Here is a 17,943-nt window from a genome sequence, read left to right on the forward strand (position 1 = left end):
GACTGATATGGGTCCGTGGAGAGAGAGACGGGGTAGTGGGATTAGTGTGGGGACCGACACGGGTCCACGGATAGAGAGACGGGGCAGTGGGATCAGTGTGGGGACCAAAACGGGGCTGTGGGGAGAGAAACGGGGCTGTGGGGAGAGAAACGGGGCTGTGGGGAGAGAAACGGGGCTGTGGGGAGAGAAACGGGGCTGTGGGGAGAGAAACGGGGCTGTGGGGAGAGAAACGGGGCTGTGGGGAGAGAAACGGGGCTGTGGGGAGAGAAACGGGGCTGTGGGGAGAGAAACGGGGCTGTGGGGAGAGAAACGGGGCTGTGGGGAGAGAAACGGGGCAGAGGAATCAATGTGGGGACCGAAATGGGTCCGGGAGAGAGACGGTGCAGTGGGATCAGTGTGGGGACCGATACGGGGCAGCGGGGAGAGAGATGGGGCAGTGGGATCGATCCGGGAAGTGAAGGGCAGGCCATCTCACCCCCTCCCCTCACCCCCCACTACAGGGCCTATGTTTCCCTCTTCATGCGTCACCTCTGTGAACCTGGAGCGGACGGGGCTGACACGTTCGCGGACGGCGTTCCCCGCGAGGGCCTCTCCCGCCAGCATGTGCTAACTCGCATTGGAGTCATGTCTCTCATACGGAAGAAGGTGAGGCCTTCTCAGTCCCCACACCTTGCTCTGTTAACCCCCCCACCTCGGCTGACGGCCCCGAGGTTGGGGGGGTCGTGGGCAGCGAGCGAGGGGTTTCCAAAGCTCGCGGCAGGGACCTGGACCGGCTCAGCTGGGAAATCGGCCTGTCGGCTTCAGCGCAAATGAGGGTGAGGTGTTTCATGGGCCATGGGGGCCCCTGAGGAGGGCGGTGGGACAGAGGGGATCGTGGAAGTGCAGGGACATCGTTCCATGAAAGTGGCGTCACAGGGGTGATGGGTTCGTGACTTTATCCCCTGAAGATTTACTGGGACGTTAGCCGGATGTCAGGGACTGAGTTGCAGGGAAAGGTTCAATAGGTTTGGGACTTTATCCCCTGAAGATTTACTGGGATGTTGCCCAGACGTCAGGGAAAGGTTGAACCGAAGACAAGGGGGAGATTTGAGGGGGACGGCTTTTTCCCCACCGAGATGCAAACCAGAGGACACGGGGTAAGGGTGAACAATCTTCACGGGGGAGAGTGCGGGATGAGCCGCGGTGGTGAACGCCGGCTCGGGTTTGAACCCCGGAGGGGAAATCGGACGGGGGCGTGACGGGAGGAGTCCGGAGGACTACGGACTGGTCAGTGGGACGGGGCAGGATAACGATCCCACTGAAGGGCCGAAGGGGCTTATTTCTGTGGAGTTCTCTGGATCCCATGCCGTCCTGCCATGGGGAGAGAAGCCTCTCTCCCTGCCCCGACCTCGCTCGTACCCCATTGAGCGCCAGGGTCTCCGACGGCGGGACGGAGAGCATCGACCCCGTGCATACAGGAGGGGGCCCTCGAGCTGTGGGCCTGTCCTCAAAGGCAGGACGGGACAGGGCTCCAATTTGGCAAGCGTGAAGGCTCCCTCTCTCCCACCGTGGGTGGGGTCTGACCAGTGGGGAGGGTGTCGGGATTCAGTGGGTGGGTGCTCAAGAGATGAGAAGGGGTCTAACAAAGTCTGCACGGACGTGGTAAGGCCTAGTGAGGCCTGGAGGTTGTCTTAACAAGGGCTGGAAGGGGCTTGCGAGGCCTGGAGGGTCCCAGTTCAGCTTGGAGGGGCCTTGTTTGCCTTCCAGAGGCCTTTTGCCAGGAGGATGCCACGTTTGGCCTGGAAGGGCCTAGTTGGTCCTGGAGGGGCCTAGTTTGGTTTGGAGGAGCCCAGAAACGTGCCATCTTGTCAACAGGCCTAAGAAGATGGGCAGTCCGTGGGGCCTCAGGAGCGAGTCCCGTGGAGGTCTAATCATCTACTCCGTCTCCTTTGTCAGGTCCAGGAGTTTGAGCACATCAACGGCGTGTGGAGCATGCCCGAGATGGCTCAGGAGATGCTAGACAGCAAGAAGTCCTCCCGGTCGGCGTCTCCCGGAGCCAAAACACCCACGGCCTCCACTCCTGGAGAGGCGGAGGTCAACGTCCCGTCCAACAGCGCAGGTGTGGCTCGGAGCTTCTCTTTGCGACGGGCCGAAGGAGTGTCCCAGCCGCATACCCCGAGGTCAGACCGTCTCTGACCCTCCCTGCCCTTTCTCACCACGAGATCCGTCCGACTGTGACCCCCCTCCCAACCTTGTACCCCATGATCCGTCCATCTCTGACCCTCTCCCAACTTTGTACCACAAGATCCATCTGTCTCTGACCCTCCCCCACCCTCTCACTTCAAGATCGCTCTGACCCTCTCCCAACCTCGTACCCCAAGATCCGTCCATCTCTGACCCTCTCCCAACTTCATATGACAAGATCTATCCGTCTCTGACCCTCCCCCACCCTCTTACTTCAAGATCCGTCCAGCTCTGACCCTCTCCCAGCCTCGTACCCCGAGGTCCGTTTATTTCTAACCCTTCCCCACCTTCTCAACTCAAGATGCGTCTGTCTCTGACCCTCTCCCAACTTCGTACCACAAGATCCATCTGTCTCTGACCCTCCCCCACCCTCTCACTTCAAGATTGCTCTGACCCTCTCCCAGCCTCGTACCCCAAGGTCCGTCTATTTCTAACCCTTCTCCACCCTCTCAAATCAAGATTTGTCTGTCTTTGACCCTCTCCCACCCTCGAACCCCAAGATCCATCCACCTCTGACAACCCCCACCCTTTTGTACCCCGAGATCCATCCATCTCTGACACTCCCCATCCTCTTGTATCTCAAGATCCGTTGTCTCTGACACTCCCCACCTTCTCGTACCCCGAGATCCGTCTGTCTCTGACACTCCCCACCCTCTCATACCCCGAGATCCATCCGTCTCTGACACTCCCCACCATTGAAAATTGATCAGCTGAATCATGTTCGGAGTTTTGAGATCCTCATTGAAGAAAGGATGTAGGTTCAGAGGTGGTTATCAGGATGATTCTGGGTCCTCGTGCAAGGAGTGTTTGATGCTCCTCTGAAACCCTGCCTTGAATCCACCCAATGACCCAGCCTCCACTACCACAGATTTGCCTCCGTCCCGATGAAAGAATCCTTCCCCATCTGATCCTGCAATGGGGCCAACTTGTCCAAGACCCTCCAACCGCGGGGAGCAAACTTCTTCCACCTGCCATGTTCAAACCTTTCAAAATGTTTCAAGATACCTCCTTCCTCCTTCCCTGACGCTCCCAAGGGGTATCGGCCAACACTCCCTGTCCTGACCATATCCCCTTGTAACCTACATCCCCGCTCCCCGTCCTGTCTGTATCCCGTTGTAACCTTCTACACCGTCCACAACCCCTGTCCCCGTTCCCCATCCTGCCTGTATCCTGTTGTAACCTACGACAACCTTCTACACCGTCCACAACCCCTCTCCCCACTCCATGTCCTGTCCATATCCCGTTGTAACCTGACAACCTTCTACACCATCCACCGCCCCTCTTCCCCCTCCCTGTCCTGTCCGTATCCCGTTGTAACCTTCTACACTGTCCACAATCCCTCTCCCAACTCCCCATCCTGTCTGTATCCCGTGGTAACCTATGACAACTTTCTACGTCGTCCACAACCCCTCTCCTCACTCCCCGTCCTGTCTGTATCCCATTGTAACCTAAGTCAATCTTCTACACCGTCCACAGCCCCTCTTCCCCCTCCCCTTCCTGTCTGTATCCTGTTGTAACCTACGACAACCTTCTACACCGTCCACAACCCCTCTCCCCACTCAATGTCCTGTCCATGTCCCGTTATAACCTGACAACCTTCTACACCATCCACCGCCCCTCTTCCCCCTCCCTGTCCTGTCCGTATCCCGTTGTAACCTTCTACACCGTCCACAACCCCTGTCCCCGTTCCCCATCCTGCCTGTATCCTGTTGTAACCTACGACAACCTTCTACACCGTCCACAACCCCTCTCCCCACTCCATGTCCTGTCCATATCCCGTTGTAACCTGACAACCTTCTACACCATCCACCGCCCCTCTTCCCCCTCCCTGTCCTGTCCGTATCCCGTTGTAACCTTCTACACTGTCCACAATCCCTCTCCCAACTCCCCATCCTGTCTGTATCCCGTGGTAACCTATGACAACTTTCTACGTCGTCCACAACCCCTCTCCCCACTCCCCGTCCTGTCCGTATCCCATTGTAACCTAAGACAATCTTCTGCACCGTCCACAGCTCCTCTTCACCCTCCCCGTCCTGTCTGTATCCTGTTGTAACTTACGACAACCTTCGACAATGTTCACAACCCCTCTCCTGACTCCCCGTACTGTCTGTATCCCGTTGTAACCTATGACAACCTTCTACGTCGTCCACAACCCCTCTCCCCACTCCCTTTCCTGTCCGATTCCCATTGTAACCTTCGACAACCTTCTATACCGTCCACAACCTCTCTCCCCATTCACTATTGGACCTCACCAGTGCCTTCTGGTGAAGGCTGGTCTGTGGGCATCGAGGGGTCCCAGGACGGAGTAGTTCCAGCCTTTACCAGACCCCCCACAGCCTGCTGTGACCGTAACCTTCTGCGTTCACAGAGGAGGTACCGAAACCTCTGGAGTCTGAGACTGAGGGTGAAATCAAGGATCAGAACAGTGGCAGTGGGAAAATGGAAGTGAGTTCTCCCCATCCCACCACCCCCTCTCTCCCTCCACTCTCCCCCTCTCTTTCCCCATATCCCCTCCTACCCCCGCTCACTCCCCATCTCCTCCCTCCCCCTCTCTCCCTCTCTCTCGCCCCCTCACCCCTTCCCACTTTTACCTCATCTCTCACTCCCCTCCCTCTGCCCCCATTCTCTCTCATGCAGACTCTCATTACCACCCCTCCACCCAGGTCTCCCCGCTGACAGACTCCGAGAACGTCCCAGAAACAACGGATGACGCGGAGAAGTTACCGGTGAATAAGCCAAGATCGGCACCTTCTAGGGATATTGAATTAAAAGGTGGGTTTCACCTCCCTCTCCGCCTACCCACCCCATCGATTGTCAACACCTCCCAATCCCACCCCGACGATCGTCAAAGCCTCCCAATTTCCCCCACCGTCGATCGTCAACACCTGCACCATCGATTGTCAATGCCACTTGATCCCGCACCTTCGATTATCAACACTTCCTGATCCCACACCGTCGATCATCAACGCCTTCCGATCCCACACCGTTGATCGTCAACGCCTCCCGATCTCCCACCATTGATCTTCAACGCCTCCCGAACCCGCCCCATCGATCATCAACGCCTCCCGATCCCTCCCCGTCGATCATCAACACCTCCCGATCCCGCCCCGTCGATCATCACTACCACCCTATCCTACACCGTCAATTGTCAACGCCTCCCAATCACTCTCTGCAGCTGTTGAAGATTTGGATGAAAATCCTATTGATAAAATCACAAGCGTCGACATTCCAGAGGCTAATTCAGGTGAGTTGTGAGTGTCAATTCTGAACCCCCTCCCTGTCTCAGAGAACGGTCCAATAGGATCAGGATTTTAACCCCTGAAGATTTTCTGGGATGTTGCTTGGACGTCAGGGACTGAGTTACAGGGAAAGGTTCAACAGGTTTGCGACTTTATCCCCTGAAGATTTACTGAACCGTGAGGTTTGTGGAGCCACAGCCCCAGTTCTGGGCCATCTCCGAGGGGAGAGACGCGTGGACAGGGCTGGGCGTGGGAGGGAGTGAAGTGGGGGCAGGAACGGTGATGTAGACTGAAGGGCCTAAATGGTAATGTTCCACAGAGCTGGAGGACTCCCCGCAGTGCCCACTTTAGGCTTAGATGTCAGCACCCCTTTCAAGCCCAGCGGTCACTCCACTGCGCCTTCTGCAGGGCTGGGATGGTCCTTCCTGGTGCTAAACCCTCACAGAACTGGAGGTCCTCCAAGCATTGCTCCCTATAGGCCTGGAGTCAGTTTCCCTTCCGACCTAGAGGTCACCCACAGTGCCCCCTTTCGGCCTGGAGGTCACCCCTACAATGCCCACTTTGAACCCCGAAGACGGTGCCCCTTCAGGCTCGAAGGTCACCCAATTGTGCCCCTATAGGACTGGAGGTCACTCCACAGTGCCCCCTCTGAACCTGGAGTCAGCGCCCCCTGCAGGTCCAGATGCCAGCAACCTCTTCGAGCCCAGAGGGCACCCCAGTAGCACCCCCTACAGGCCTGGAAGTTATTCCACTGCACCCCATGCAGGCCCAAAATTCAGTGCCCCCTGAAGGACTGGAGGACCACCCCTATCGCACCCCCTGCATACCTGGAGGTTGCTTTACAGTGCTCCCTGCAGGCAAAGAGGTCACACCCATGGCCCCCCATTTATAGGCCTCCACAGCGTCCCCTCTAGGCCCAGAAGTCAGTGCCCCCTGATTGATTGATGGTCACCCCCATAGTGCCCCTGACAACCCCGGAAGTTACTCCACAGCACCCCCTGCAAGTCCAGAGGTCAACACTCTCTAAAGAACCGGATGTAACCCCCTTTGCGCCCCCCTACAGACCCAGAGGTCACCCCTGTAATGCCCCCTACAGACCTGCATGCCTCCCACCTGTGGGGAAGGGGCAAGGTGCTCGAGCTGCATCACGGGCAGTTCCAGAGGGGTCGGTGACCCGCTCCTTGAGCCCCCCTCCATCCGGAGGCCCCATCGTGGCGTCCTTCCCGTCTCACCGCTCCACGGTCTATCTCTGCCCCTCGCCCACCGTGCTCTCTCTCTCTCTCTCTCTCTCTCTCTCTCTCTCTCTCTCCCCCCTCACCCCCACTCCAGAAGTGAAGCCGCTGGCCCCGGACGACGACGAGACTAAGGCCGGGTCGCCCGCCCCCGACGCCAAGCTGCAGAACGGCGAGGTACCGGGCAAGGATGGGGCCACACCAGCCACGCGCCGGGGCGACCGGGCGGAGAAGCAGCGGTTCATGTTCAACATCGCCGACGGTGGCTTCACCGGTGGGTGCCGGGGGAGGGGGGCGGCTGTATCAGGGGCCTGGGGGGGGGGGTAGGGGTCTGGGAGAGGTGGGTCAGGGGCCTGGCGGGGTTCAGGGGCCTGGGAGAGGGGAGTCACAGGCCTGGGAGAGGGAGGGTCAGGGGCCTCGTGGTGGTCAGAGGCCTGGGGGGGGGGTCAGAGACTAGAGAGAGGGATCTGAGACCTATAACAAGGTTTGAGGCATGAGGAAAAGGTCAGAGGCTTGACAGTAGGTCGTAAGGCCTGGCAGTTGGGCCTTAGGCCGGATGGTTGAGCCTGAGGCCAGGCGGTTGGGCCTGAGGAGGGGTCTAGATTAGAACATCAGGCCCTAGAATGGCCAGACATGTGGGCGGGGATAGGCGATGGCCCAAGGCTCAATTTCCCAGGCGACGGAGCCAGTGGCCTGTCATCTGGGCCTCTCACTGGCCTCTCCCCATCAGAGCTCCACTCCCTGTGGCAGAATGAGGAACGAGCTGCCACCGTCACCGGCAAAACCTTCGAGATCTGGCACCGGCGGCACGACTTCTGGCTGCTGATGGGAATCGTCACGTATCCTTGGCAACGGAGTTTCCCTCCAACCCCCAGAGTCTCTCCGTTGGCCCCAATCCGGGCAGCTAGGCTTCATTGTCCAGGCTCCAATGTCGAATCCCAAACCTGAGACCGCATTCTCAAACCCAAGACCGCAATATCAAACCCTAGGCCGCAATATCAAACCCTAGGCCGCAATCCCAAACCCTAGGCCGCAATCCCAAACCCTAGGCCGCAATCCCAAACCCTAGGCCCCAATCCCAAACCCTAGGTCCCAATCCCAAACCCTAGGCCACAATCTCAACTCCTAGGCTCAACTGCCAAACCCTAGGACCCAATCACAAAACCTAGGCCCGAATCACAAACCCGAGGCCCCAGTCGCAGCTCCTTGGCCCGGCTCCCAAATCCTAGGCCCCAATCTCAAACCCTAAGCCGCAATTTCAACTCCGAGGTGCCAATCACAAACCCGAGGCCCCAATCCCAAACCTTAGACCTCATTTACAAACACTCCCAAACCCTAGGCCCCACTCACAAACCCTATCCCCAATCACAAACCCCAGACCTGACACCCAAACACTAGGCCTCGCTCAAAATCCCTAGAACCAATCACAAACCCTAGACCTCAATCTCAACACCTAGGCCCCACTCCCAAACTCAAGGCCCCAATCTTAACTCCGAGGCCCCACTCCCAAACCCTAGACCCAAATCTTAAACCATAGTCCCAATGTCAAACCCGAGAGCCCAATATCAAATCCGAGGTTGCAATCCCAAACCCTATGCCCCAATCTCAACTACTAGCCCCACTTCCAAACCCAAGGCCCCAATGCCAAACCCTATCCCCAATCACAAACCCTAGGCCCCATTCTCAAACCATAGGACCCAAACACAAGCCCTTGGCCACAATCTTAACTCCAAGGCCCCACTCCCAAACCCTAGGACCCAATCACAAACTCAAGTCCCCAATCTCAACTTCTAGGCCCCACTGCCAAACCCTAGGCCTCAATCATAAACCCTAGGCTCCAAACACAAACCCTAGGCCCCAATCTCAACTCCAAGGCCCCACTCCTAAACACTCGGCCCCAATCACAAACACTAGACCCCACACCAAAACTCTAGGCCCCACTCACAAACCCTATCCCCAATCACAAACCCTGGTCTCCAATCCCAAACCCTAGGCCCCAATCTCAACTTCAAGGCCCCACTCACAATTCCAAGGCCCCACTCTCAAACCCGAGGCCTCCATCTCATCTCTTAGGTCACCATCACAAACCCTAGGCCCTATTTACAAACCCTAGACCCACTCCCAAACATGAGGCCTCATTTACAAACACTCCCAAACCCTAGGCTCCATCCCCAAACCCTAGGCCCCAGTCACAAATCCGAGATCCCACTCACAGACCCCAGGCCCCAGTCACCAACCCTAGACCCAATCACAAACCCCAGGCCCCAATGCCAAACCCAAGGCCCCAATCTTAACTCCTAGGCCCCAATCTCAACTTCTAGACTCCAATCTCAACTCCAAGGGCCTACTCACAAACACGGCCCCAATCACATAGCCTAGGCCCCAATCACAAACCCGAGGCCCCAAACCCTAGGCCCAAACCTCAACTCCTAGGCCCCACTCCCAAATCATCGACCCCAATCTCAACTCCTACGCCCCAATCACTAACACTAAGCCCCAATCTCAAACCCAAGACTCCAAACTCAAACACTAGGAAACAATCCCAAAAACCTGGCCATCCATCTCATCTCTTAGGCCACAATCTCAAAGCCGAGGATCCAATTGCAACTCCTAGGCCCCACTCCCAAACACTAGGCCTTGCTCACAAACCCTCGCCCCAATCACAACACTAGTTTCAAATCTCAAACCCTTTGGTCCAATCCCAAACCCTATGCCCCAATCTCAACTCATAAGCCCCATTCACAAATCCTAGGGCCCAATCACAAACCCTAGGCCCCAAACCCTATGCCACAATCTCAACTCATAGGCCCCACTCCCAAACACGAAGCGCCACTCCCAAACTTTAGACCCAATCACAAATCTGAGGCCCCACTCCCAACCCCGAGGCCCCTCTCCGAAACCCTAGGCCACAACCTCAATCCCTCGGCCCCAATCTCAATTCCTCGGCCCCAATCACAAAACCTAGACCCCACTCACAAATCCTAGGCTCTAATCAGAACCCCTAGGCCCTAATCACAAATCCTAGGCCCAAATCTCAACTCCTAGGCCCCACTACCAAACCTGAGGTCCCAATCTCAATTCCTAGGCCACAATCACAAATCCTAGGCCCGAATCACGGCCAAGACCCTGATAATGAACCCGAGGCCCCAATCACAAACACAAGGCCCCAATCTCAAACCCTAGGCCCCAATCTCAAACCTGAGGACTCATTTCCGAGACCTAGGATGCAATCTCAATTCCTAGGCCCCTCTCCCAAACCTTAGGCCCAAATCTCAAACCTTAGGCCCCAATCTCAAACCATCCTAGGCCCCTCTCCCAAACCCTAGGCCCCACTCCCAAACCCTAGGCCCCACTCCCAAACCCTAGGCCCCACTCTCAAACCCTACACCCCAATCTCAAACTTAAGGCCCCATTCACAATTCCTAGTCGAAATCTCAAATCCTAGGCCCCACTCATGGCTTAGACCCCAATAGTGAACCCTCGGCCCCAATAATGAACCTGAGGCCCCAATATCATCTCTTAGGCCCCAATCACAAACACTAGGCCCAAATCTAAAACCCTGGGCCTCAATCTCAAACCTGAGGTCTCAATCCCAAGATCAAGGACCCAATCAGAACTCCTAAGACACACTCCCAAACACTAGGCTTTGCTCACAAACCCTCGCCCCAATCACAAACCCTGGGCCCCATTCTCAACACAGAGGCCCCAATCACAAACCCGAAGCCCAAATCTCAAACACAAGGACCTAATCCCAAGACCTGGGCTCCAATATCAACGTCTGGACCCCAATCTCAACTCTGTGGCTCCACTCATGGCATCGACCCCAATAATGAACCCGAGGCCCCAGTAATGAACCAGAAGCCCCAATCTCAACTCCTAGGCTCCAATCACAAACACCAGGCCCCAATCTCAACTCCTAGGCTCCAATCACAAACACCAGGCCCCAATCTCAATTGCTAGGCCCCACTCCCAAACCCGTCCCCAATCACAAACCCTAGGCCCCAATCTCAACTCCTATCCCCACTCTCAAACCCAAGGGCCCAATCACAAACCCTAGGGCCCAATCTCAACTCATAGGCCCCAATCTCAACTCCCAGTCCCTAATTACAAATCCTAAGCACCAATCTCAAACCCGAGGCTCCAAACTCAAACATTAGGAACCAATCCCAACACCTTGGCTTCCATCTCAACTCTTAGGCCCCAATCACATATCCAAGGCTCCAAACGCAAATCCTAGGCCCCGCTCCCAAACCCGAGGCCCCAATCACAAACCCTCGGCCCCACTCCAAAACACTAGGCCTCGCTCACAAATCCTAGCCGCAATCACAAACCCAAGTCCCCAATCACAAACCCTATCCCCATTGTCAAATCCTTGGCCCCCCTCCCAAGCCCTAATCACAAATCTAAGGCCCCAATCTCAAATCCTAGGCCCTAATCAGAACCCCTAGGCCCTAATCACAAATCCTACGCCCCACTACCAAACCTGAGGTCCCAATCTCAATACCTAGGCCCCAATCTCAACTCCTAGGCACTACTCCTAAAACCCTTGGCCCCAATCTCAAACCCAAGGTCCTAACCTCAATCCTTAGGCCCAAATCTCAAATCCAAGTCCACACTGATGGCCTAGACCCCAATAATGAACCCTAGGCCCCAATAATGAACCCTAAGCCTCAATCTCAACTCCTAGGCCCTAATCACAAACACTAGGCCCCAAACACAAACCTGAAAACTCAATTTCGAGACCAAGGACCCAATCTCAATTGATAGGCCCTACTCCCAAACCCTTGGCCCCAATCACAAACCCTAGGACCCAGTCTCAATTCCTAAGCCCCACTCTCAAGGGCTCAATCACAAACCCTTGGGCCCAATCCTAAGCCGAGGCACCAATCTCAACTCCCAGGCCCCAATCACAAATCCTAAGCCCCAATCTCAAACCCGAGGCTTCAAACTCAAACACCAGGAACCAATCCCAACACCTCGGATTCCATCTCAACTCTTAGGCCCCAATCACAAATCCTAGGCTCCAATCACAACTCCTAGGCCCCGCACCCAAACCCAAGTCCCCAATCACAAAACCTCGTCCCCAATCGCAAATCCTAAGCCCCAATCTCAAATCCGAGGCTTCAAACTCAAACACCAGGAACCAATCTCAACACCTTGGCTTCCATCTCAACTCTGAGGCCCCAATCACAAATCCTAGGCTCCAATCTCAACTCCTAGGCCCCGCTCCCAAACCCTAGGCCCCTCTCCCAAACCCTAGGCCCCTCTCCCAAACCCTAGTTCCCAATCTCAAACCCTTGAGTCTAATCCCAAACCCTATGTCCCAATCTCAACTCATAGGCCCCCCTCTCAAATCCTAGGCCCCAATCACAAACCCTAGGCCCCAAACCCTATGCCCTAATCTCAACTCATAAGCCCCACTCCCAAATCTTAGATCCCAATCACAAACCCTAGGGCCCAATCTCAACTCATAGGCCCCACTCCCAAATGAGGCCGCACTCCCAAACCTTAGCCCCAATCACAACCCCTCGGCCCCACTCACAAACCCTAGGCCCCACTCTCAAACCCTAGGCCCCTCTCCCAAACCCTACGCCCCAATCTCAAACTTAAGGCCCCATTCACAATTCCTAGGCCGAAATCTCAAATCCTAGGCCCCACTCATGGCCTAGACCCCAATAGTGAACCCGAGGCCCCAATAATGAACCCGAGGCCCCAATCCCATCTCTTAGGCCCCAATCACAAACACTAGGCCCAAATCTAAAACCCTGGGCCTCAATCTCAAACCTGAGGTCTCAATGCCGAGATCAAGGACCCTATCGCAACTACTAAGAACCACTCCCAAACACTAGGCCTTGCTCACAAACCCTCGCCTAAATCACAAACCCTGGGCCCCATTCTCAACACCGAGGCCCCAATCACAAACCCGAAGCCCAAATCTCAAACACTAGGACCCAATCCCAAGACCTGGGCCCCAATCTCAACTTCTAGATCCCAATCTCAACTCCTAGGCGCCACTCATGGCCTAGACCCCAATAATGAACCCTAGGCCCCAATAATGAACCCGAAGCCCCAATCTCAACTCCTAGACCCCAATCACAAACACCATGCCCCAGTCTCAATTGCTAGGCCCCACTACCAAACCCTAGTCCCCAGTCACAAACTCAAGGGCCCAATCACAAACACTAGGACCCAATCTCAACTCATAGGCCCCAATCTCAACTCCCAGTCCCCAATTACAAATCCTAAGCCCCAATCTCAAACCCGAGTCTCCAAACTCAAACATAAGGAACCAATCCCAACACCTTGGCTTCCATCTCAACTCTTAGGCCCCAATCACAAATCCAAGGCTCCAATCGCAAATCCTAGGCCCCGCTCCAAAACCTAAGGCCCCACTCCAAAACCCTAGGCCCCACTCCCAAGAACTAGGCCTCGCTCACAATTCCTAGCCCCAATCACAAACCCTATCTCCCATTGTCATATCCTTGGCCCCACTCCCAAGCCCTAATCACAAATCTAAGGCCCCAATCTGAAACCCTAGGCCCTAATCAGAACCCCTAGGCCCTACTCACAAATCCTAGGCCCCAATCATGGCCAAGACCCCGATAATGAACCTGAGGCCCCAATAGTGATTCCTAGGCCCCAATCTCAACTCCGAGGCCCCAATCACAAACACAAGGCCCCAATCTCAAACCCTAGGCCCCAATCTCAAACCTGAGGACTCAATTCTGAGACCTAGGATCCAATCTCAATTCCTAGGCCCCACTCCCAAACCCTAGGCCCCTCTCCCAAACCCTAGTTCCCAATCTCAAACCCTTGGGTCCAATCCCAAACCCTATGCCCCAATCTCAACTCATAAGCCACTCTCCCAAATTGTAGGCCCCAATAACAAACCCTAGGCACCAAACCCTATGCCCCAATCTCAACTCATAAGCCCGTCTCCAAAATCCTAGACACCAATCACATACCCTAGGGCCCAAACCCTATTCCCCAATCTCAACTCATAGGCCCCACTCCCAAACTCAAGGCCCAACTCCCAAACCCTAGGCCCCAATATCAAACCAGAGGCCCCAATCAAAAACCCGAGGCCCCACTCCCAAACCCTAGGCCCCATTCCCAAACACTAGGCCTTGCTCACAAACCCTGGGCCCCAAAACCTAGGCCCCAATCTCAACTTCTAGACTCCAATCTCAACTCCTAGGGCCCACTCCCAAACGGCCCCAATCACAAACCCGAGGCCCCAACCTCAACTCCAAGGCCCCACTCCCAAATCCTCGGCCCCAATCACAAACCCCAGGCCCCAATATCAAACCCCAGGCCCCAATCTCAACTCCTGCGCTCCAATCACTAACACTAAGGCCCAATCTCAAACACTCAGCTCCAAACTCAAGCACTAGGAAACAATCCCAAAAACTTGGCCATCCATCTCATCTCTTAGGCCCCAATCACAAAGCTGAGGCTCCAATTGCATCTCCTAGGCCCCACTCACAAACACTAGGCCTTGCTCACAAACCCTCGCCCCAATCACAACACTAGTTCCCAATCTCAAACCCTTGGGTCCAATCCCAAACCCTATGCCCCAATCTCAACTTATAAGCCCCACTCAAAAATCTTAGGCCCCAATCATAAACCCTAGACCTCAAACCCTCCGCACCAATCTCAACTTTTAGACTCTAATCTCAACTCCTAGGGCCTACTCCCAAACACGGCCCCAATTACAAACCCTAGGCCCCAATCACAAGCCCTAGGCCCCAAACCCTATGCCACAATCACAACTCAGAGGCCCCACTCCCAAACACGAGGCGCCATCCCAAACCTTATACCCAATAACAAATCTTAGGCCCCACTCCCAACCCCGAGGGCCCTCTCCGAAACCTTAGGCCCCAACCTCAATCCCTTGGCCCCAATCTCAACTCCAAGGCCCCAATCACAAACACAAGGCCCCAATCTCAAACCCTAGGTCCCAATCTCAAACCTGAGGACTCAATTCCTAGACCTAGGATCCAATCTCAATTCCTAGGCCCCTCTCCCAAACCCTAGGCACCTCAGCCAAACCCTAGTTCCCATTCTCAAACACTGTGCCCCAATTTCACCTCATAAGCCCCTCTCCCAAATCCTAGGCCCCAATCACAAACCCTAGGCACCAAACCTTATGCCCTAATCTCAACTCAAAAGCCCCACTCCCAAACCTTAGCCCCAATCACAAACCCTATGCCCCAATCACAACTCATAAGCCCCACTCAAAAATCTTAGGCCCCAATCATAAACCCTAGGCCCCAAACCCTCGGCTCCAATCTCAACTTTTAGACTCCAATCTCAACTCCTAGGGCCTACTCCCAAACACGGCCCCAATTAGAAACCCTAGGCCCCAATCACAAGCCCTAGGCCCCAAACCCTATGCCACAATCTCAACTCAGAGGCCCCACTCCCAAACACGAGGCGCCATCCCAAACCTTATACCCAATAACAAATCTTAGGCCCCACTCCCAAACCCGAGGTCCCTCTCCAAAACCCTAACCCCCAACCTCAATCCCTCGGCCCCAATCTCAACTCCGAGGCCCCAATCACAAACACAAGGCCCCAATCTCAAACCTGAGGACTCAATTCCTAGACCTAGGATCCAATCTCAATTCCTAGGCCCCTCTCCCAAACCCTCGGCCCCTCTCCCAAACCCTAGTTCCCAATCTCAAACACTGTGCCCCAATTTCACCTCATAAGCCCCTCTCCCAAATCCTAGATCCCAATCACACACCCTAGGGTCCAAACCCTATGCCCCAATCTCAACTCATAGGCCCCACTCCCAAACGAGGCCCCACTCTCAAACCTTAGCCCCAATCACAAAACCTATACCCCACTCACAAACCCTAGGTCCCACACCCAAACCCTAGGCACCACTCCCAAACCCTACGCCCCTCTCCCAAACCCTACGCCCCAATCTCAAACTTTAGGCTCCATTCACAATTCCTAGTCAGAAATCTCAAATCCTAGGCCCCACTCATGGCCTAGACCCCAATAGTGAACCTCGGCCCCAATAATGAACCCGAGACCCCAATCTCATCTCTTAGGCCCCAATCACAAACACTAGGCCCAAATCTAACACCCTGGGACTCAATCTCAAACCTGAGGTCTCAATCCCGAGATCTCTTAGGCCTCAATCACAAACTGGAAGCTCCAATTACAACTCCGAGGCACCACTCCCAAACATTAGGCCTTGATCACAAACCCTCGCCTCAATCACAAACCCTTGGCCGCATTCTCAACACCTAGGCCCCAAGCACAAACCCTAGGCCACAATCTCAACTCCTAGGCCCTACTCCTAAAACCCTTGGCCCCAATCTCAAATCCAAGGTCCTAACTTCAATCCTTAGGCCCAAATCTCAAATCCTAGTCCCAAATAATGGCCGAGACCCCAATAATGAACCCTAGGCCCCAATAATGAACCCTAAGCCTCAATCTCAACTCCTAGGCACAAATCACAAACACTAGGCCCCAATCTCAAACCTGAAGACTCAATTTTGAGACCAAGGACCCAATCTCAGTTGCTAGGCCCCACTCCAAAACCCTTGGCCCCAATCACAAACCCTAGGACCCAATCTCAATGCCTATGCCCCACTCTCAAACTCAAGGGCTCAATCACAAACCCTTGGGTCCAATCTCAACTCATAGGTCCCAATCTCAACTCCAGGCCCCAATCACAAATCCTGAGCCCCAATCTCAAACCCGAGGCTTCAAACTCAAACACCATGAACCAATCCCAACACCTCGGATTCCATCTCAACTCTTAGGCCCCAATCACAAATCCTAGGCTCCAATCGCAACTCCTAGGCCCCGCTCCCAAAGCCAAGTCCCCAATCACAAACCTGAGACCCACTCTCAAACCCTAGGCCAAACTCCCAAACACTAGGCCTCGCTCACAAACCCTAGCCCCAATCACAAATCCTAAGCCCCAATCTCAAATCCGAGGCTTCAAATTCAAACACCAGGAACCAATCTCAACACCTTGGCTTTCATCTCAACTCTGAGGCCCCAATCACAAATCCTAGGCTCCAATCGCAACTCCTAGGCCACGCTCCCAAACCCTTGGCCCCTCTCCCAAATCCTCGGCCCCTCTCCCAAACCCTAGTTCCCAATCTCAAACCCTTGGGTCCAATCCCAAACCCTATGCCCCAATCTCAACTCATAAGCCCCCCTCCCAAATCCTAGGCCCCAATCACAAACCCTTGGCCCCAAACCCTATGCCCTAATCTCAACTCATAAGCCCCACTCCCAAATCTTAGATCCCAATCACAAACCCTAGGGCCCAAACCTTATGCCCCAATCTCAACTCATAGGCCCCACTCCAAAACCTTAGCCCCAATCACAAACCCTAGGCACCACTCACGCCCTAGGCCTCACTCACAAACCCTAGGCCCCTCTCCCAAACCCTACGCCCCAAACTCAAACTTAAGGCCCCATTCACAATTCCTAGGCCGAAATCTCAAATCCTAGGCCCCACTCATGGCCTAGACCCCAATAGTTAACCCGAGGTCCCAATAATGAACCCGAGGCCCCAATCACATCTCTTAGGCCCCAATTACAAATACTATGCCCAAATCTAAAACCCTGGGCCTCAATCTCAAACCTGAGGTCTCAATCCTGAGATCAAGGACCCAATCGCAACTCCTAAGACCCACTCCCAAACACTAGGCCTTGCTCACAAACCCTCGCCTCAATCACAAACCCTGGGCCCCATTCTCAACACCGAGTCCCCAATCACAACCCCGAAGTCCAAATCTCAAACACTAGGACCCAATCCCAAGACCTGGGCCCCAATCTCAACTTCTAGACCCCAATCTGAACTCCTAGACTCCACTCATGGCCTAGACCCCAATAATGAACCCGAGGCCCCAGTAATGAACCTGAAGACCCAATCTCAACTCCTAGACCCCAATCACAAACACCAGGCCCCAGTTTCAATTGCTAGGCCCCACTCCCAAACCATAGTCCCCAATCACAAACCCTAGGGCCCAATCTCAACTCATAGGCCCTAATCTCAACTCCCAGTCCCCAATTACAAATCCAGAGCCAATCTCAAACCCGAGGCTCCAAACTCAAACATAAGGAACCAATCCCAACACCTTGGATTCCATCTCAACTCTTAGGCCCCAATCTCAAATCCAAGGCTCCAATCACAAATCCTAGGCCCCACTCCCAAACCCGAGGCCCCAATCACAAACCCTCGGCCCAACTCCAAAACCCTAGGCCCCACTCCC

At 54.9% G+C, this 17,943-nt stretch overlaps 1 protein-coding gene across 1 annotated transcript in view; it reads left to right on the forward strand.

Annotated features, from left to right (window-relative positions):
* LOC138751125 (chromodomain-helicase-DNA-binding protein 4-like) overlaps nucleotides 1–17,943 on the forward strand; it is a gene marked incomplete at its 5' end in the record, with an annotated part of 54,159 nt that overhangs the window by 17,365 nt on the left and 18,851 nt on the right. Inside the window, 7 exons of the mRNA XM_069913195.1 lie at nucleotides 501–645; nucleotides 1,936–2,098; nucleotides 4,592–4,668; nucleotides 4,887–4,995; nucleotides 5,399–5,467; nucleotides 6,792–6,968; nucleotides 7,425–7,533. Coding sequence (XP_069769296.1) covers nucleotides 501–645; nucleotides 1,936–2,098; nucleotides 4,592–4,668; nucleotides 4,887–4,995; nucleotides 5,399–5,467; nucleotides 6,792–6,968; nucleotides 7,425–7,533 — 849 coding nt within the window. The remainder of the gene's footprint in view (nucleotides 1–500; nucleotides 646–1,935; nucleotides 2,099–4,591; nucleotides 4,669–4,886; nucleotides 4,996–5,398; nucleotides 5,468–6,791; nucleotides 6,969–7,424; nucleotides 7,534–17,943) is intronic.

Source organism: Narcine bancroftii, unplaced genomic scaffold (assembly GCF_036971445.1).
Source record: "Narcine bancroftii isolate sNarBan1 unplaced genomic scaffold, sNarBan1.hap1 Scaffold_73, whole genome shotgun sequence".
Taxonomy (NCBI): Eukaryota; Metazoa; Chordata; class Chondrichthyes; order Torpediniformes; family Narcinidae; genus Narcine; species Narcine bancroftii.